At 40.3% G+C, this 22,184-nt stretch overlaps 1 protein-coding gene across 1 annotated transcript; it reads right to left on the bottom strand.

The window, feature by feature from the left end:
- Positions 1 to 268: 268 nt before the first annotated feature.
- On the bottom strand, positions 269 to 16,941 carry hhipl1 (HHIP-like 1). Its single transcript, XM_026356560.2, has 9 exons — positions 16,574 to 16,941; positions 11,478 to 12,124; positions 11,194 to 11,337; positions 10,779 to 11,107; positions 8,416 to 8,542; positions 6,479 to 6,624; positions 6,243 to 6,324; positions 1,486 to 1,568; positions 269 to 1,373 (listed from the first exon to the last, which is right to left on the bottom strand). The coding sequence occupies exons 1-9, from the start codon at positions 16,862 to 16,864 to the stop codon at positions 814 to 816; spliced, it is 2,409 nt and encodes an 802-aa protein (XP_026212345.1). The 5' UTR covers positions 16,865 to 16,941; the 3' UTR covers positions 269 to 813.
- Between the last annotated feature and the right edge of the window lie 5,243 nt (positions 16,942 to 22,184).

Here is a 22,184-nt window from a genome sequence, read left to right as displayed (position 1 = left end):
TAAGTTATCCATTATCCCCAGTGACCACTTGCTTTGTGTGTCCCTACCTATGTGTGACCAGTGTCTATCTAGCTATGCAGCTGCACCATTACACTCATCTAAACTCGTTTGTTGCAAAAATGCAAGTGCAACCAAAGAGGAGCTTACCCATATCTAGCCACATTTAAAACGTTAACAGCCCTTAGCATGGGGGAAAGCCAGGCAAGATTTGAAAGCATTTGTCAACATTTATTATTATGTTAAAATTGTAACGCAATGTAGCCATGGGTAATGAATATTCAAAATTTTATACAACATTTAAATGTTTATAATCACATTTGTTAACATCGCTGATGAAATCACTGTAAAGCAAAGAGTACATTCAAATGAGATATTAAGGTTTGAAAAAAAAAATGCCATTAAACATAAGCATTTAACTTTGATCAGTTCAGTGCAAGGCTGGCGAGTGAAAGACAATACTATAAAAAAAAAGATCTTACAGTGTAGTACATTTTCTGTGAATTCCAGTTGTTACTGTAGGTTATGTTATTAATAACATTTGGAATCATTTGATGAAAGAACTGTCAGCATAGATAACCATCTAGTTTTAAAATGTGCTTTAAGTTAGTGATTACTTAAAGGTGTTGATTCATCTGCAGATTTTACAAAATTTCCCTCTTTCTTTTAGATTACATTGACTAACTTTGCCATGACATTTGTAGCTACCAGCTGCTCATTCATGGGACATCAGTCAACTCTCATGATGACAGTAGACTGATATTGTTTAACAGCAGTTTAGTTAATGATAGTTCTGACTTTATAGCAGACACATTTTTAGACTACTACAGTGTAGTCTTCGTTGCCACATATAACCCCAGCATCTTCACTATGGGCACAGTTATGTGTCGCCACGCCACCATGCTTGCAGTAAAGAAGACTGGATTCTGTCCCATCACACTGAACATCATCTAGAAGAATTGGCAAATGCTTTCCCTCACCAAATTCTGAGTTCTTGGCTGCCTTAAGTGCGTATCGGTAACCTAGCTGACGACAAACCACCTCTGCGTTTGTTGTGCTCCAGAGGTCATCACACACAGTACCCCACTCCCCATTAACATAGATCTCCACCCGTCCACGGTCACTGTGGCCTGGTTCATCTCCAACTAACCTCACTGCTCCATTCTTGAGCAATGGTGCACTTTCTGTTCTGGATTTGCCCTTCTTGCGTCGACCTTTCTGTTTTGAATGTTTGGGTGCTTTGGATGTGGTTGCACTTGGTAAAGGGGTTGTGGGATCTGCTCTGAGTTGGTCAATGAGCACCTGGAGCCAGTCATATGATTCTGTGGGTTGTGGTTCAGGCTTGTTTTTGCTTGCTGGTTGAAGGCCAATCAATGCTAACAGAAGAAAAAACAAAAACACAAGACCAAAGATGAGCATTTCAACAAATTGCCACATATTCCACATGTTCATTGTTGTTACTGTTGGGTATTATGTAATTGGACTCACTTTCCTGGGGAACAAATTTGATGAGATTACTTTTTACTCTGACTGGAAGCGTGTCAAAGTGACATTGTCTTGGTTGCGCACGTCTGGAAAACAACACACAACAAAAACAAAACAGAATAAAATATTGCCTTAGGTCTATTATGTGCATAGTGTCTTTTGATGTTTCCACTGCCTCCAGTTATTTATTATAGTGCCCAGAATTCATGTTAGCCACATTTTAAAGTCATCCTACAGCACTACCCTAGATAGTTAGAATGTAGTAATGTAGGTCACTGGCTGTAATGGTTCAATCTCTCTGCTATAATTGCCAGCCCCGCCTCTCTCCCTCTTCCCCATGGAGCTGTTTGCTGTGATTGGAGTGGAGGACATTAAGACCAGTAGCTCACCATCTAGTTCGATTCACAGCATGTACTCTATTCAGTAAAATTGCTTGCACTGTGGCCCTTAAAATGAGCCAGTCCTATACAACACCTTGTATCAAGAGATGCATGACCAATTAAAAGATAAGCTTGGCTGTTTAGAGCTCCCTTCAACTCTAAATGACCTAGGTTAGCTGCCACCACATCAATATCAGATACCTAGAGCAGAACTGTCAACAAACCTGGGTAGGGCAGATAAGAAATTTTTCTGACTGCTTAACTCTGTTCAGTTCTAACTTGGTTCCAGTTCTTCGACTCAGAGGCATATATCTAATCTAACCTTTATCTCAAAAATTCTTGAAAAAAGGTAGTTTCTAAGCAATTATGACCACCTGCACAGTAATAACTTGTGTGAAGATTTCCAGTCAGAATTTAGAGTACATCATGGTACAGAAACAGCAGTGGTAAAGGTCACAAACAATCTTCTATTAGCATCAGACAATGGTCTCTCTATACTAGTCTTGTTAGATCTTAGTGCTGCATTCGTCACGATATAACATAAAATTTTATTACACAAACTGGAACATGTAATTGGGATCAAAGGAACAGCACTAGAGTGGTTTAAATCATATCTATCAGACAAACAAAAAGGTATTTATTAACAAGGGCAGGGGACACAGAGAGCTAACAAACACTAACAAAGTATCAACTTAAAGAGACCTGAAAACATGTTGGATAGATACAAACAAAACCATAAACTGACATACAAAGTAACAACTGAAAACAACAAGAAACTTAACTTCCACTCACTGCGGAAGGCAGGCTAAACAGGAACAAACATACAAAGCTAACAGGAAAAAGTAACAACGGAACATACACTGCAAAAGGCAGGCAACACAAAAACTCACTAACGAAACCAATGTCCAACAAACTGAAGTGCAGTCCAGGCTGAAACAAAATGAGTCCAGAGTAATCAAATATAACTGAGTGACAAAGACCAACGAACAAACAAGACAGTGGAGGAGATCCATGTAAAGTACACGGAGTATTGTGAACAAACCAGCAATTAATGAAACACTGAGGGTTGCTTATAAAGCAAATGGATGCACAGGTGAAACAAGTCAGTAATTAGTCAGGTGAGTGGAGAATGGAGGAAGAGGAAGTCCATATATGGTGTGGCAGGAGAGTGAGCACAAAACAAAACAAAACCCACTGACAGGGGCAAAGGGAGGAATTGTAACAGGAATCTGTGCTTGGACTGATTCTTTTCACTTTATATATGTCCCCTTTAGGCATTATTATTAGGAAACACTCTATAAATTTCCATTGTTATGCAGATGATACCCAGCTATACCTATCTATGAAACCAGGAAAAACTAATCAATTAGTTACACTTCAAGCATGCTTAAAAGACAAAACAGACTTAGTATTGGCCTCAAGGAATACTGTAAGAAATCTCAGAGTTATCTTTGACCAGGATATCTCCTTCACTTCATACATAAAAGAAATCTCTATAACTGCATTTTTTCACCTGAGAAACATTGTTAAAATTTCCCAAAGTGATGGTGAAAAACTAGTCCATGCATTTGTTATTTATATATATATTATATATATTAATAGGATGTCCCAATAACTCCTTAAAAAGCCTCCAGTTAATCCAGAATGCTGCAGCCAGAGTTCTGACTGGACTTAGTAAGAGAGATCATATTTCTTCAACGTTAGCTTCTCTCCACTGGCTCCCTGTAACATCCAGAATTGAATTTAAAATTCTTCTCCTCACTTATAAATCACTTAATAATCAGGCTCCATCTTATCTTAAAGACCTCATAGTTCCATATTTTCCAAGCCGGACTCTACGTTCTCAGACTGCAGGTTTATTTGTAGTTCCTAGAGTTTCTAAATGCAGAATGGGAGGCAGAGCCTTTAGCTATCAAGCCCCTCTCCTGTGGAACCAGCTCCCAGTTCAGGTTCGGGAGGCAGACACCCTCTCCACATTTAAGACTATACTTAAAACTTTCCTTTTTTATAAAGCTTATAGTTAGAGATGGATCAGGTGACTCTGAACCATCTCTTAGTTATGGTAAATGGTAAATGGTCTGCGCTTTTCTACCTAGTTGGTACTCAAAGCGCTTTACACTGCTTCTCATTCACCCATTCACACACACTTATTATGTTAGTTATGTTATGCTGCTATAGGTTAGTCTGCTGGGGGAACTCTACTGACAAACTGAGCTCCTCTCTCCTTTCTCCTATATCAACGCAAGTCTGACACTGCACATCATTAACTTTGTGTCTTCTCTCTCCTGTAGTTGTGTTTCCTTCTGTCTGTCTCCCTCTGTCTGTACTTTTCTGCAGGTATCCTCGGCCTGGAGCTGTACATCTCCGGAATCCAGTTGACCTGCCCAATGTTCTTGCTGCTTGTTGTTGTTGTTGTGCCGTTTGTTCTTTTCTCTCTTCTCTTTCCACTCACCCCAACCAGTCGCTGTCAGATGGCCGCCCACTATGAGCCTGGTTCTGCTGGAGGTTTCTTCCTTTAAAGGGAGTTTTTCCTCTCCACTGTTGCCTAAAGCTTGCTCAAATGGGATTGTTGGGTTTTCTGTATCATTTTTTGTATAATTAATTTCTGTAAGGTCTTAAACCTTACACTGTAAAGTGCCTTGAGATAACTTCTGTTGTGATTTGGTGCTATACAATTAAAATATATATAAAATATATATATAAAGATCGTCTTGACCATGTCTACACGCCTAAATGCATTGAGTTGCTGCCAGGTGATTGGCTGATTAGAAATTTGCATTAACGAATAGTTGGACAATGTTCCTAATAAAGTGGCCGGTGAGTGTAATTCCACAAAATGTAGAAATACTTAAATTTGGACTTTTGAGGAGTGATTATTTTTCTCAATATTTATTCTGAGGAAGAAAATTATTTGTTAAATATCTTATATGAGTATAATATAATAATATAATATTCAGTTGAACTCGACTTGAACTGTACTGTTTGTATGGTTTAATGTTTGGATGACTGCTGCCACCTGTTGCACAGATGAAGCCTTGACCATTGTCTCTCTCTGGACAATCTAGTATGCAACTAACTAACTCTGTTCTCAGTACATCGCCACGTGGTGGACAGCAACACTCTGGGCCATCTTGGTCTTCAGTCTCTTCCATCTTGTGTTGATCATCCATCCACTTTGTACTCATCTGTGAATGTTCTCCATTGTTCAACTCTGCCACCTCGGCCAGTATGCTTCCCTTTTCCATTCTCTAAGCAGACTGTAAGTCATTCATTTATCATAAGGATTCTGTATCTGTATGGACTTGATCCCCTGCTGATTTTGAACATTTGTCCCCTGACAAAGAAATCATCTATCATTTTAATGGTAGGATTAGTTTAACAGTGAGAGAAAGAATGACCAAAAAAAAAAAAAATCCAGTAAAACATAAAAAAAAGTTATGAATTGATTTGCATTTTGATGACTAAAAATATATATTTGACCACCATTATTCAGCAAAACTTCTGGCTCCCTGGTGTCTTTTTAAAGGGAGTGCTCTTAATCTCAGCTCGAAACAACACCTGTTACCAGAAGTAATCAATCAATAAGATTCTTATCTCAACATTTTGCCAAGACCAAAGAGCAGCCCAACAATAACAGGGACAAGATTGTAGACCTACATAAGGCTGGAATGGGCTACAAGACTATTGCTTGGTGAGAAGGTGACGACAGTTGGTGCAATTATTTCTAAATGGAAGGAACACAATATAACTATGTATTCTCCCTTGGTCTGGGGCCCCATGCAAAATTTCACCTTGTGGAGTTAAGATCATGATCATGAGATCATGAGAACAGCGAAGTATCAGCCCAGAACTACACGGGAGGATCTTGTCAATGATCTCAGTGCAGCTGGGATAGCAGTCAACAAGAAAACAATTGTTATGCTGTGAACGACTGAAATCCTGCAGTGCCTGCAAAATCCCTCTGCTTAAGAAAGCACATGTACACCTCTAACCACAAGCATGGAAAGCAATATTTTAAATTAGCTCAATGACTGGGAAACACTAGTGACCAAAGCCAGGAGCTGTCTGAATTCATGTGAGAAATAGCAGAATTAGGATGGCGGACATTTAATTGTGCGTTCAATATGTCTTCATCTTTTCTTTAACCTAACAGAGACAGGCAGTATGACCTCCACATGCAAGAAAAAATCAGAAAAGTTTATGCTACCAGCACTGGGAAAGACAAGAGTTAACCATAAGGGATGAATTGTGTGTTTTTCACATGTTACTACAGAAATAGAAGTGTACATACTGAGAGCAAAGTCAGCTACAGTATGTAAGTTATCTCTGTGTAGTTATAGTGAAATAAAACAAAAATGAGTTTTTCTGTGTAGTAGTCACCTTGATGGATCCACCACTTTATAAACTACTCCTGAAGGTGATGTAGCACTTGGGATCCCAGTGGACATGAGGTACAGCTCCCCTGGTAAAACAAAAGACAACAACACAAACAACAACAACAAAAAAACACACACACACACACAATCAGAGTGCAATGGAACATTCAAAAGTTATGGCCAAGACAGTACAGTGTTACAACAGTATCACATCTAGGTGCAAGGCTGTTTGAAAGTTACCAGCTTCATCCTCTGCAAAAGAGATGATGTACTGGTGGTAGTTGTTGATCAGTCTGGGGAACGCACAGGTCAGGCCCATCCCCATGCATATTTCATTGTATTTCCAGTGCCCTGTGTTTCTGTCCTCCTGCAGACTCATCAAACGGCTGCAACCAGAATAAAATCCACAATGTCTGTATTATTCACCATAAAAGAGAGCAGGTTTAATGAAAACTGTGGGTTTATTTAAACTAATCCAAGTACCAAGCCAGGGATACATAGAAGACTGTACAGATGTACTGTGATTACTATCACAACAAGCAGAAAAAGCAGGTTGGTAGGGCAGTAACTGCACTCTATACAGGCCGAGAGATACCTGCAGAGGAGTACACAGAAAGGGAGACAGTGAGGAGAAGGCACAAATACAGCAGATAGAAGTGACAAAGTTAATGTCATGTAATGTTAGCATGTGAATTGATAGATGAGAGGATAGAATAGGAGATGAGAGAAGAGAGGAGGACCTCAGCTTATCAGTAGACATGCACTCTGAGAATGTGTATTCTCTTTGGAAATGTACATATGGGAGGGAGATGAGTGCCATTAACACCCAGGTATTTGGTCATGCCCAGGAAAAGTGGAGGCAGTCTGAGCATTGCTGCCTCCGGCCAACCTGAAAGAACTCCAGAGGTCGCAAATTTATATTATTTGTTTGGGGCTCAGTCCTTTTGATGCTAATTTCAGCCAAGAAGAGGTCTGTGTCTACCCAAGCAAAGAATGCATTCACTACTTTAAAACAATGCTACTTTTTGTTGTTTTGTGAGTGCAGAGTGACCCTTTCCTTCGCAGTACAAATAGAGATTTAACCGGAACCTCTGGCTTGGGGATGTTGTGTTGTTTTTTTACTGGCTATAAACAAGCTTTGGGTGGAAACACCATTTTGGAACAATGTTTAATGGACTTATGAGACCAAGCATAACCTCTACCAAAGTGATAGAGTGGCCAAACTGTGCAAGAGCAAATCCAAACTTTAGAAGATTATCTGTGAAGCACAGTGGAGGCAATATCGCGGCTTGGACTTGGCATGGCTGCTCCTGGAACAGCTTCACCAATCCCAACAACAACTGAAGAAAACTGCAGTAAAATACTTTGCAAAGGGTGTACTGTATGTCCCATCCCTCCATTTGTTTTGAAAAGCCAAAGCAAAGAGTTACATCTATTCATCACTATTTCTCAAATGAATTTTCACAGACATTTACTGTGAGAAAGTCTGATCCTGTAGCATCATCAACTAACAGCTAATGTCAAGTGAGACACTCCAAAAGGAAGCTTTTGTGTCTTCAAAGTTATGCTCCAACCCCAGGGTTTGTGGTTTATCTCCCAGTTTCCTAGATTTTTGACTATATGCTGAAGTATCCCTAACATGATACTAAATCCCTAACTCTAAGCCATTAATGCGGCTGCCTGTCTACAAGAATTTCCTTAAGGGGAAACCTTGATCAAATTAGAATCTACTACAGCTGAATTCTAGGACACAAAATCTCCCATTTGGTATGCCCCAGTCAGAGCCCAGACCTCAACAATACACACAATAGTAATGCTGTGGAACCAATCACACCAAATATCATGAGCTGAAGAAGACTTTGGTGAAGAAAGGAAAGTAGAAAATCACTTGCCATATGGTCGACAAGTCACAAGCTGGCTTCACTGTAGAAAGGAAACACTGAAGCTTTGTAGTGCTACATCTATACCACTCATTGATTTGGTGATTAGCTCCTCACCAATCCTGAACAAGTAGTCCTTTCTACAGGAAAACTACAGTTGATAACATGGTAAACAAGGATAAAAGTAAGTGTTTGATAAGGACTAAAATGAAGTTCTTGTACAAATCTAGACAGTATATGCAGCTAAAATATTGGTGTTGATTAACAAAACATGCCATCTATCAGATCAAAACTTACCCACTCATGAAGTCTCCAAAAATGTACATGCCATTCAGGTTAGGATATTCACAGCCTCGGTAGATATAGCCACCTGTAACTGACTTGCCCATCTTGTGGGGGTATGCATAAATAGGCAGGACATCCTCTGTGAAAAAAATCTGTATTATATATGTGTTCATAAATGAGTATTTGTGCTTTAGCTACTTTTCAGGTTGAATAAAATACATTCAAAAATGTGTAATTGCATTTGTTCTAATATTATCATATATGACAAATGTTGCCACTAAACCATATCTACAAATCCATCCATCAATCGTCTGAACTTTCTTTTTTACTGTAGAAGATTTGCAGTAGCACAGTTCCAGCTGTCATTTGACAAGAAGGTAGGTACATAGCTAGCCATAATGGGGCTTAAAATTCATAATGCAATAGGTTTTTGTTATGTTTTGTGTTCAGCAGTGTATTACATTACAATCTATATAAACTTTACTAATAAATCTGAAAGTTGAGTCATGGCAACCCCTCTCAGATCCATAGTCAGCAGTATTAACTCGGTCACATACAACATTGCCAAATTCCTGGCCACAGTACTCCACTAGTTGGACACACGGACCACCACATCCACAAATCAGAGGACTTTACAGCGAAGGTCAGGGACCTGGAACTGGATACAGATGAAACCATGGTATCCTTTGAAGTCACGTCTCTCTTCACCAGCATCCCCACTACACATTAACATCCTGGAAGAGAAGACTGGAAGAAGACAGCTCCCTCAGCACCAGAACCAATCTCAGTCCCGACTAGATCTGTTTGCTCCTGGACCTGTGTCTCAACACCACATACTTCACATACAGAGGTGACTTCTACAAACAGAGACACGGCTGTGCCATGGGTTCCCCAGTGTCACCCATTGTAGCAAACCTGGAAACACGCATGGAATACATGGAAGAGGTGGAGAATTCCTTTCCAGGGACGACAACGACCCACTGGTTCAGATATGTGGATGACACCTGGGTGAAGATCAAGATCCAGGAGGTACAGTCTGTCACAGACCACATAAACTCAGTGGACACCAACATCAGTTTCACTAGAGAAGACACCAAAGATAACCGTTTGGCCTTCCTGGACTGTGCAGACAGGCGGAAGACTGGAAATAGAGGTTTACAGGAAACCCACCCACACGGACCAGTACCTGTTGTTCGAATCACATCATGCATTACAACACAAAATAAGAGTCATCAGGACATTGAACCATAGAGCTCAAAACATCCCCACCTCCATAGAAGCCCAAAAGAAGGAAGACAGGAATCTGAAGATAGCGCTCAGGTCCTGTGGATATTCCAAGTGGGCCTTCAACAAGGCAGCAACCTGTTCCAGGTAAAGAACAAGGGAACACAACATACCTGTCTACTTCAAACCCACTAACACACTTAGACAGAAACTTGTACATCCCAAAGACTGGACTCCAAAACACAAGATGAACAATATAGTGTATGCGATCCAAAGCAGTGAAGAATGTTCTGAACTGTACATTGGAGAAACCAAACAGCCGCTACACAGGATGATGGCACAGCACAGGAGGAGTAACACCTCAGGTCCTGAATCAGCACATTCATACATTCATCTTAAGGACAAAGGACACTCATTTAAGGACTGTGACGTTCAAATATTGGACAAAGAGGACAAGTAGTTTGAGAGAGGGGTGAGGGAAGCCTTGCATGTGCAAATCAACACTCCCTCTCTCAACAGAGGTGGAGGACTTGCTGCCCTTTCATCTATCCCGAAAAAGGCCAGAACCAGTTCACACCTGCACCAGGTTGGACACACTTAACGACCCATTTAGATGTTAAGACGGGGTGGGCAGAGGTGTGATCCTTCACATCTCCCCCATCTTTTGTTTCACCTAACGAGCCTATTCAGGTCAAGGGTTGGAGTGCAACCAGTCTTGGAGCATAAATTTGTGGCCTCTAACCAACTATCTTCAGACTAAAGAAGCTACTTGGATGAGTAGCAAAACGTTTCAACTAACTAAAGGAAGTCCAGTTGCCATGACTCAACTTTCAGATAACTTCACCTGGACGACTGAGAATCTTCACCGACTTTACTAATAAATATTATTATGTTAATGGTTTAATAGTTTTTTACATGATGTGCAACTAATATCCTCACCATTTGTTAATTATATAATCAGTTTTATTATTTTTAAAAATTACATTATATTTATTATATCATGTATGCCCATTTCTGTGACAATTTCTGCAGTTGGCATTGCACAACTTTAGAGGGCTGATACCATGTTTCTGCACAAATTACTGATCACTAAAGACCACTGTTGTCTGATGGTTTCCAACCCATCTTCCAGTAATTTACAGTATGCCTACCTAATGAACTGTTGTCACACAGCTTCTTATCGTAGCAGGAGAACCCCTCTTTAGCTCTCCAGCCATAGTTCCTTCCTTTCTCTATGATGTCAATCTCTTCAAACTTGTTTTGGCCTACATCCCCACAGAAGATGCGCCCTTTGCCCTCTTTAGTTAGAGGGTCACCCCGGTCGACTGAGCACCTCCACATGTTGCGGACACCATAAGCATAAATCTCAGGTCGGGCTCCTTGCTCATGTATGAAAGGGTTATCTGGAGGGATTTTGTACAATGGCCCTCTCTCATTGCCATCCACATTGATACGAAGAACTTTACCCAAGAGGGTTGACCTAAAATAAAGTAGAACTGTTCATCTATTTCACATGACCAATAACATTCATCACTCTACAAGTTATTATTTTAGTGACTTTCTTACTTGTTCTGGGAATTCCCATATTTTCCGAATGGGTCTCCTGCCATTCCACCATCACCTGTAAAAATGTACAAGTAGCCATCATCTGCAAATAGCAATTGCCCTCCATTGTGGTTTGATGCTGGCTCATCAATCTCCAGAATAACCCTAAGACATAGTGGACATGAAAAATACAAAATTTTAAGGACCACATATATTCCATATTTGTGTACAGTGTATTTGTAGGATGCTTGTGCAGTTGTGCTAAAGATTACTAACACGCATTGCTGATAGCTAATCTGACCCACCGCTCAGAGGAATGATCCACCACATTCATGTCGTTGGCTGACACACGGAACTCGCTGATCCTGATCCTCTCATCAAAACCTACTTGCACTGAATAATATACATACAACTTCCCATTGTACTTGTATTTGGGGTGAAAGGTGAGTCCCAGGAAGCCTCTCTCATCCCCTTCCCATGATGATGTTAAAACAGCCTTGGTAATGTTTAAAAATGGCATCTCCAGTTTTGACCTGTCAGGAAGGTAGGTCCACACCAAGCCCACCTGTTCTGCCACAAAGAATCGATGCGTGCCATCATTTGTGTGGACCATGGCTAGTGGGTTCCGCAAACCATTGGCCACTTCTTCCAGACAAAGCTGAAGACAACCATCTGAATCAGACTGAACCTGGCCCAAGTTCTGGGTAAGCTTTTGGTTGCTGAGGAGGTGTGGGTAGCAGTAGTCCATGTCATCCAGCTCCAGGTAATGGCAGAGTCGAGTCTGGTCTTCTTTGATTTTGGCTATGTGAGGATTGTCAGAAATGAAAGGGATGGTAGAATTGCACTTCTTCCAAAACTGGGAACAGTAGTCCGGACAGAGCCCAGGGATTGTCCGGACCAGGGTACTTTGGTCCTCAGCATCAAAGAGGTGAGCTGCATAGGGAGAACACTCCTGGAAAGACAGGGGGATAAGGAGAAGAGAACCAAAAAGAGAAGCAAATACGTTTTTATTTACACCTTGTATTATACCCAACATGATTGTAATTTTATCACCTATTTTGCATTATACATAGTCATCTGATCTATTGAAAGCTGAAAAAATTAGTTATACTGGCTTTAGCCAAAGGACTAACTTGTTGATCCTGCTACAGTAAGTGTCTTCTGTCAGGGTCAGTTAAAAACGCTGACTTGTTTTGTAATATGGATTTTGGCTCAAAAAGGGATTAACCCTTAACTGCATTTAGGGGTTTGATGTTACAGTGAAGGGAAAAATATTTGATCCCCAGCTGATTTTGTACATTGGCCCACTGACAAAGAAATGATCAATAGTAGGCTTATTTTAACAGTGACAGACAGAATAACAACAAATAAAATCCAGAAAAATGCTTATCAAACAAAGTTATAAATTGATTTGCACTTTAGTGAGTGGAATAAGTATTTGATCCCTCATCAATCAGCAATATTTCTGTCTCTCTGGTGTCTTTTCTACAGGTAACAAGCTGAGATTAGGAGAACTCTCTTAAAGGGAGTGCTCCAAATTCCAGGTTCTGCCTGCTTGCGGTTCCTGCACCAGTAGTTCCTTAGCTGTAGCCATGTACTGCCCTTGTCTGGGTGGTTAGGGTTAGGTAGAAACCATTAAAAAAAAAAACCCAGGTCCTACAATTGTTGTGGTGCATACATTCCCATGTTAGACTAAACCCATTTTGAAACTGATCATCTGATCAGGACCCTTTACAAAGGGTTGCAACTTAAAGGTTTGAAAACCCTGGGCATAGACTGTGAGCTAAATGAGTTTGTAACACAGAAATTTCCATGACATTAAAAAAAATAATAAATTCACACGCTTATTTGGTTGCTCATGCTGTGTACAAAGATCCTCTGCAGACAGGTAAATTACAAATGCATTTTTGATAACAAAATAAATAAAAGTGAAGAGAGGGTCTCCCGCTAGTGGTTTTGCTTGTGGTCAGTGAACAATGTTAATAATGTTAATAACAGCAGATACAATAGACCTTTTTCTTCCATATAAAAGTAATAAAATTTGATTTACTTGTACATCAGTCCAAGAAATATAACGTTGTTTTATTTTTTAATAGTTAATATAGTTTCTCATGCTTATGGCTTTTATCCAAAGCAACTTAAAAGTGAGGTAAGGCAAAGGCAAGCATAATGTTGGTTTGTGGGTTTAACAAGAGCAAGGACAAGATGGCAGCACAAGCACATTGTGAGGCCATTGTGAGTATTATTGCAGTATTGTTTCTGCTATTTTCGGGTCTGTTCGTTAAGACTTTACTTCTTCAACAGTTTTATCACCAATCTGCGACTCATCTCTGAGATCTATAGAACACAGGATGCAGTGCTACTAGACTAACCTAGACTTTCTCATGGTTAAGTGTAGGCTTTTTTAAATAATAATAATAATTATTATTATTTTTCAATAGATTCCAAGCTGAGCCTCATTACCCCCTGCACTTCAATACATTCTCCTCAGTCAATTCCCCTACACGATGCAGCCACCACCCACATGATGTCCATCTCAGTAGATCAGGTGAGGAGACACCTAAACAGGCTTCACCCCAAAAGAACTGTCTGATTCAGCTCAAGGGTGCTGAAATCCTGTGCTTCTCAGCTATGTGGTGTTATATTCAACATGTGTTCAATCTTAGCCTATGTCTGGAGAGTTCTTCTTGGGTGAAAAAAAGTTGTGGCTAGTTCCCATGAATTAGAAGCCATTTCCCAGTGTCCCCAACGACTACGGACCAGTGGTTCTGACCTCACATATGAATGAAGGTTTTTGAGAGACTGATCCTGGAGTCCCTCCAACCTCTGGTCAAACCCTCACTTGACCTCGTCCAGTTTGCCTATCAACCCCAACATAAATTTGCTCTATCGCACATACACTCCCCTGGACAAGCCTGGTGGCTTGGTAAGGATAATCTTGTTACAGCTAAGAGAGCACAGTCATTTTGAACTTTGTGACCCTAGCATGCTGGTCTCTTTCTCAGAGCTAACGTGCTATGTAGTTGCGATGCTTGGCAAACCCCTTGGAGGGGGCGCTACTGACAACAACTTGTGTAACTTTTCAATTTTATTCAAATTTCAATATGTTTAAATTAGATGCTTGCTTTTATGGCATGAAGAGCAACAGCTCACAGAACACCGGGGCTTACACATCATCCATCCTGCTCTAACAGGACGGGTGATGCCCTCACATACACAGGAGCATTTTCTCCTCTGTTGTTTTATTGCAGGATAGAGAGGACCTAGAACATGGAGAACTAAGGTAAAGCCTGGAGCTTTGTTATACGTAAAGGTGTTTTCCCCTGAAGTGCAAGCTAAGTATTCATCTTTGTCGTATCATCTGAATCACTGTTTTAAGGTTACAAAGATAGTACAAGATTAGACAAATTATTCAGGCAAGGTACAACCAGGAGGTACAGCACCTGGCTGCTTGGTGCATTGACAATAACCTACTCCGTATTGCATCAAGACTAAGGAGCTCATCATGGACTTTAAGAGGGAGAGCAGAGGCCCCATCCACATCAACAGGATGGCTGTTGAACATGACTCCAGCTTCAAGTTCCTGGGCACCCATATCGCAGATGACCTGTCCTGGACCACCAATACCTCCAGTCTGGTTAATAAGGGCCTTCTTCCTGAGGACAGCATCCTAACCAGCAGTGCCACTGAGCACAAGGCACTGTGGCAGTTGGTGAAAACTGCTCAACGCATTACAGGGACTCCACTTCCAGCCATTACATAACTGTCCCCGCTGACCCCTCACTCCCCTACACACCCCTTTCCCCTCCTCATCTCTCCTGCAAATACTGTTACAGTTCCCTCATCTGACCAGCTGAGGCAGTGTCCCCAGAAGTCTGTGTGTTTTTGTTACCCGGTTTAGTTGTTTCTCTTACTTCTGGGGGCATGTCTTAGCGTGCTTGAGTTAGTGCAAGTGTCCGTTTTTAGCAGGTGTTTTGTATTAATCATTAGTGTGTCTTGTATTTAAGTTCTTGTCGGTTTGTTTGTCATTTGCTAGTGTGTCAACTGTCGATCTTGTTTGTTCCTTGCTTCCTCTATTCAGCTTTTCCCTGACCTCTAGCTTGTTACTCCACCGTTTATAAGTTATTTGCAGCATAGTCAGCTTGTTAGTTTCCTTTTTTTTCTTATTTGATCTTGTATTGTTAGCTTTTAGCTGTAGTTTTGTTTGGTTAGTCAGTTCCAGCTTTGCTTTGATTTTGTTTTCTTGATCGTTAGTGTCAGCTTACGCTGTGTTTTCTATTGTTTGTATGGCTGGTTTCGATAGTCATTAGTTTGCCTGCCTTTTGCAGAGTATCCTTAGTTTTCTCCTCCTTTTTTTGTTTTCCCCCGTAATAGTTGTATTTGCATGGCCTCTCTTCTGTTTGTAGTCTCTTTAATTTAATGTTCGTAACAAATACAAACATTGAACTGGATACATCTCACACACGACGTGTTTGAGAAGTCTCATGTATTTCACTCAGAAAGTATACTGAATATTATACATTAGCTTTACACACTGCAATGCCAACCTCTGTTTATTCTGTTATGCATTGTTTTTAATGGTACAGTAACTGTGTAATGCCAAATCTAATCTAGCCTAAATTTTAAATGTTCTTCAGGATCGTTTTGTTTGTCAGTATCTTGTCCAACATGACCTACTAAAAAGGAGACAAAAAAATCATCTAAATGATGAATGACCACTGCTTGAAATGCTCCCATGATATAAAGGTTAAATTTTCCCACTAGGGGTGCAGAAAAGTTCATTTATAGATAATAAAATGTGCCAATATATTGAGGTACTGTGCTCATATCTTCCTATGGTACAGCAGGAGCAAGAAAGCATGAGTACCTTGATTTCTTATTGTGTAGTACACAAACTTGTTTTTGTGTTTTCGCTTTCTCAAAGGGAGAGCCGATGATCAAACCAAGACCAACAATAACTCTTGAAAATGCAATTTTCTGAGCTTCCTTAGTGCCATATAGCCTACACTATTTAACAACAGGACAAGAGCACCTAGACTTTTATGGCCATCAAGGAATATAAAGAAAAACAAATGAACACAATTCTCATTTATGCTACTGTCATTAACTAATAATATTAACAATAATAATGTATTATCATTTATTATTAATAATAATCATTTATGATTTTATTTATTTGATTTTTGTATAGGCCTATATTCCAGTAAAGGAAGATTTGAGTCGTTATATCGTTTATGTGTTTTGTTAGTAAAACAAAAAGACGAAAAAACGACTGTCCTTTTGATCAGATCAACAGAAAGCCTTCCTCTAATTATTTAACTACAAGTGTTTTGCTCTATGGTCAAGCTTTAGATGACGGAGGCGCTTTGGACAAAAGTGAACTTTGTCCTCGCATGCCTACCTGGCAGAGGAGCTCCATGACGAACCCCGCACAGTTGGCATATTCATAATAATCAAAATGATCCATAATCCGGTAGTACTTAGTCATCAGTTCCTTGTCTTTCTGGTAATCACAGCAACCAAAATCCTTGTACATTACACAAAACTCCAGCTCCCTTAACGGCCGAAAGGGCGGCTTAAAATCTAGACACTGAGGGTGTAACATTACATGTGCGACCCACAATGTAGAAAAATATAAAATGCCGATCGGCGACCACAACCGAGGCGGAACTTTGCCATAACACCGTTGCATTATAACGTGCAGAGGAAATTATTAAGAGAGAGCTGGACAGAAGTAGCTTCCCGTGTGTACTTTGCTCTGACTCAAACCACTCGCTTTATTTGGCGCTATGACGTGGTGTCATGAGGCAGCACGTTGGTCCATGTACCATCTGTTTATTCAATACGTCTTAGTTTAGGAATCCAAAAAACGAACAGACCAGAATTTCGTTTTTTCCTTTTTTGTTGGAATCAGGAAGAGGAAATATGACAGCGCCTTTGCATGTTTTTGTTAGTAATTGATCGAATAATAAAGAATCAAATAAAGAAATAAACCAAAATCTTATTTTCTGTTTTACTGTTATTAAGTTTCACATGGACGAGCATCTTGCAATGCATGAGGGTGTAAGAGGGAGACTGAAAACGTTAATAAAGTAAGTGGCGATTAGACATAATTAATATCAAATACTCCAGTAGAATATGTCATGAATGACATAAAGATATTGTCTCCATGCCTTGTCAATCAGCTCTTCAGGCCCCACAATTGTAATTTGTGATAAAATTGAGCTGGTTAAAGAAAAACCTTTAAAGCTTTTATTTTCAATTATTCTTATTGTCTGCTTTCCTTGGGGGTGGCTGTGGCTCAATAGGTAGAGCAGTTGTCTGCCAAGCACAGGATTGGTGGTTTGATTCCTGGCTGCTATGCCACATGCCAAAGTGTCCTTGGGCAAGATGCTGAACCACAAGTTGCCTCCGGTGAGTAAAGTCAGCTGGATAGCAGCTCTGCCATCACTGTATGTGAATGGGTAAATGAGATGCAGTGTAAAGCACTTTGAGTACCAGCTAGGTAAAAAAGCACTATATAAGTGCAGACCATTTACCATTTCACCTGCTACCAGCACCCATTTAGTCATTCTTTATCTGCTACACCTGTGATATGATATGAATATTTTTTTACCCATTAAAAATAATTTTGGCTTATCTGTTGGGAAGAAATCTTAGCTTTAACAGAACAATGTAAACATATCTGATGTTGGTGAAGCCGTTTCTTCGTTGCTTTAACTAGATCAAATTTAAATTGTAGTCAAACATTTGCTGGGCAGCGTTTGATTAAAATATATTAGCCTACCTATAGTTAATTCCCTTAATTCTGTGTCTTTACTGCAACAGATTTTAGTTAACTTGTACTGTTAAAATCATTGAGTGCTTCAAAAAATATACATGGTTTAGAGACACCTGTTCTCCTGTCCCAGCTTATTCTTGTCTGTTTTATCTGTCTTAAGTAGTTTGCCTAGCCCAAACCTTTTCTTTTATTATTGCTACCATCTAAAAATTGTATGGAGTTGTTTTTTCTTGACTTGAACATGAACTCTAATGAAGCATCCTGACTGTCTATTTTGGTTTGTAAGTACACTTTGTCAATTGTAAAAGATAATATTAGTTTGGCTCTAAGTTGGTTAAATATTTTTAACTAGTAATTTTTGTCAATGATGATTATGAACATAATTTAGCTTGCTTTTTGTAATATAGGCCTAGTTGTTTTGCATAGCAAGTATAAAGGTATTTACAGCTAAGAGTAACACAGCAGTAAGTGTGGTTTGCTTTATTATATCATAAGTAAATGATAATTAGTGGGATCGGCTGAGCAGACTTTATATTTGTATCTATATTTGTTATGTTACTATAAAGACATTCAAAAGCATAAAATTTGTGTACATGTTTTTGTACAATTATCAGATTATCATTGTAAATAACTACGACGCCTCCTCCTCTACCAGTCAGACGAGGCTGGTGAATGTAGCTGTATCCAGGAGGAGTTGCTTCATTTAAAGCTATATACTCATCCTGTTTGATCCAGGTTTCTGTTAAACAGAGTATATCAAACTCCTGGTCTGTGATAGTTTCATTAACAGTAAGAGCTCTAGATGTAAGTGATCTAATATTTAACAGTCCTAACTTCAGATCAGAGTGTGCTCTGAATTTGAGGTCTCCATGTTAATTAAAATTACTCAAACAGACTTTCTGGGTTTTTCTGACTTTTTGTTTAGCTCGAGGAACAGAAACAGTCTCAATATGCTGAACCCTGAGTGACGACTCGGTGCAGCTAGCAGACGCTTGGTTTAGCCTGTTTGTCTGCTCCCTGGCCTGGACTCTGGGTAGTCACCGACTAGCTAGGCCTGATCTTAGACTATGTGCTATGCTACAAGAAATGAGAGCAGCACCTTCCCGACTGGGATGGACACCGTCCCGCCCTAGCAGGCCAGCTTTGCCCTCAAAGGTATTCCAATTGCCTATAAAGCCCACATTATTTTTGGAGCACTACCTGGACATCCAGCGGTTCAGCGACCATAACCTGCTGTAAGTTATGTCGCCTCATCTCATTGGGAGAGGTTTCTCAGCGGGTGGATCACTGAGAGGGGCAAACCTGTTGGACACGTGAAGCGCGGGGGTGGTGTGCTCCGGTGGGCTAGCCTTAGCCCCCATATGTCAAAGTCAAGGCCCGCGGGCCACATCCGGCCCGGCGTGTAATTATATCCGGCCCGCGAGATCATTTCTATATTATTGTTATTAATGGCCCGGCGATATGAAGCGCTGGTAACACAATAAACTACAGATCCCATAATGCAGCGCTTCAGCTGCCTTGCCGAAAACATTCCGCGTTAATCAAGTCTAGTTTATGATGCTGCAGGTTATTATGAAGCTAGTCCTGACCATGCCAAGTAATGTTGAACCATATCGTTACAGCGGTGTTCAGAAATACGCACTTTGCTGATAAACTGAGTTCTCACGGAGCTTTGGTGACTTTGACGAACAAGAAAATCATTTTGCCGTCGATTTGGAAACTGCACCTGTGCAGATTCAGATTGAGCTGATTTAGCTGCAGTGTAATGACTGAAGATAAAGTAGGACACTGCAGGACCCGCACAGTTTATTCACTCCATTCCCGCAGAAATGTCCCAGCTCCGTCCACATGAGGCTCGAACCTTGTTTATGTTTGGTAGCACAAATCTTAGTGAGAAGCTCTTCTCAGTGATGAAGACTAACAAAACAGCACACAGGAGTCGTCTCACTGGTGAGAACCTGCAGTCCATCCTGAGAATCTCCACAACACAGAACCTCACACCAAATATAAAATAACTTGTTGACAAAAACAGATGCAGCTCTGATAAAATGACATAAGAGCAAAGACTGAAGGATTTGATTGAAAAGCACCAATTTTATTTATATTTCCAGGTTTTTTTATGCAGCATGTTCATGTTTTGAATTTGTATAATTTTGACAAGATATATTTTTATGGAGAGTGAAATCTTTTGGGATATTTAAAATTTAAGTTTATTTTTTATATAAAATGACATAAGATTAAAGAAATTTGAATGTTTGTTCTTTTAATGTTTACTTTATGTCTAACTTGTATCATTTAGACAGGCTATATTTTTATAGAGAGCAAAATAGTATAAGTTATTTAAGGTTTATGTTAAAAAAAGATAAGTTTTAAAAGTTTTAGTGTGTTCAATAAATGTTTATCCTGTTCGGCCCGCGACCTAAAGTGTGTTTTGGATTTTGGCCCCCTGTGCAATTGAGTTTGACACCCCTGCCTTAGCCTTAGCTTTGGCTGCGCGAGTAAGCCTATGCCCCCGAGTCGTCACCCACTTGCGCCGCTGTGAGGGCTCTAATGCCGGAGTCGGGGACTGGCTATCTCCGCCCGCGGCACCCAGACTTTCCGCTACGGAAATAACGCTCCTCTCACTCTCTCTAAACCCTCTCTAAAGTCTGGATGCACTCCTCTAACGCTGTTATCTTCTCCGTCAGAGTGCTAACTAACACACACCTGTCACAGATAAAATTATCGCTAACGACGGAGGAAGACTGTCTAAACACCCTGCACTCCACACACTGAACAAGCTCAATATTACTCATTTTAACGTACCTGAGTTGGAGAAGGTTGGATAGAGTTCAAAAATTCCGATATTCTCAGACGAAAAAACAGGCGCGTCCTCCCTGCCTGATCTTTCTTGGGATGGATGAAAGGGCAGCATGATAAATAGGAGACAGGTTGTTGATTTTACTCATCTCCAGGCATTTATAGATTGCGCATCAACATATGTAATCTGTTTCTGTATTTGTTTTGTTATCTCAGCTACTCAGCTAAGCTCCTCTATAGTCTTGTCTGTAGTGGCATTTTAAAATTTTCCAGTAAAAAGTCAGATATAGATCCACACTGCAGCAGTGTCCTTCATCCAAATACTATCCAATAAATCAATAACAAATAAGATAAGATAAGATAAAGCTTTATTGTCATTGTACAGTCACACTTGGTACAACAGTACAACGAAATTGCAAACTGTGCAAAGAGAGAAAATATAACAACAACATAATGATAATAATAAAACAACTTACAATTACCTTTCATACAAAAAAACGTAATCATGGTAAACATGGTGTTGCAGGACTTATGGTTGGTTAGGTGCTGGACCCCCTGCCACACCTCTTGTGTGTTGTTGTTTCTGAAGTGGTCCTCAATCCTACTCTTGTAAGCTGCCTTGGCCTCTCTGATGCCTCTTTTGAGGTTAGCTCTGGCTGCACTGTATTGTGCTTTGTCACCGGATCTGAAGGCAACACCACGTTGCTTCAGCAGGACCTGGAGCTCTTTAGTCATCCAGGGTTTCTGATTGGAGTACACCCGGAGACATTTGACCACAGTAACGTTGTCAACGCAGAAGTTGATGTAAGAGAGCACGGATGTAGCATGCTTCTTAAGGTCCTGGTGCGCGAACACATTCCAGTCTGTGTACTCAAAGCAGTTATGCAGCTTTTGTGAAGCGCCCTCCGGTCATCTTTTCACAATCTTTGTCACTGGGGAGGCTTTCCTCCTGACGGGGGTGTATGCTGGCATCAACAACATGGATGTGTGATCTGACAAACCCAGATGTGGTAGAGAGGTTGCTCTGTAGCCTTTTTGGATGCTGCTGTAGGCTTTATTCAGTGTTTGTTTGGACCCCTTGTTGCACATTTAATGTGCTGATCAAATTTGGGGAGTACTGACCTTAAATCAGCATGATTAAAGTCTCCAGCTATGATGTACACTGCGTCAGGATGAGAGTTCTGCTGGGTGCCTATTGCATTGTGCAGCATGCAGCACCTCCATGGCTACGCTAGCAGCGGGAGTGGTGAAAGTCTGATGTAATAAGCCTTTCACAGCGTAAACCCAAGCTCAAAACCCAAGCTCATAAGATCCTGATGACTGTATATATACTGTGCCCAGCATCTGGTGGTTTTTCCAAAGAATAGCACACCAAACCAAACATACACACAAAGTAAATAAAGTAAATAAAGCACAAATGTATTATCCCCAG

Source organism: Anabas testudineus, chromosome 12, assembly GCF_900324465.2.
Source record: "Anabas testudineus chromosome 12, fAnaTes1.2, whole genome shotgun sequence".
Lineage (NCBI taxonomy): Eukaryota > Metazoa > Chordata > Actinopteri > Anabantiformes > Anabantidae > Anabas > Anabas testudineus.
This window is presented reverse-complemented; position numbering and strand designations above follow the sequence as displayed.

Excerpts from the sequence above, each read along its gene's own strand:
- hhipl1 (XM_026356560.2), bottom strand. The coding sequence starts at position 16,864 with ATGCAACGGTGTTATGGCAAAGTTCCGCCTCGGTTGTGGTCGCCGATC. Across the intron at positions 12,125-16,573 it reads TCATGGAGCTCCTCTGCCAG|GAGTGTTCTCCCTATGCAGC; the intron begins GTAGGCATGCGA and ends CTGTCTTTCCAG. Across the intron at positions 8,543-10,778 it reads GTGTGACAACAGTTCATTAG|AGGATGTCCTGCCTATTTAT; the intron begins GTAGGCATACTG and ends TTTTTTTCACAG.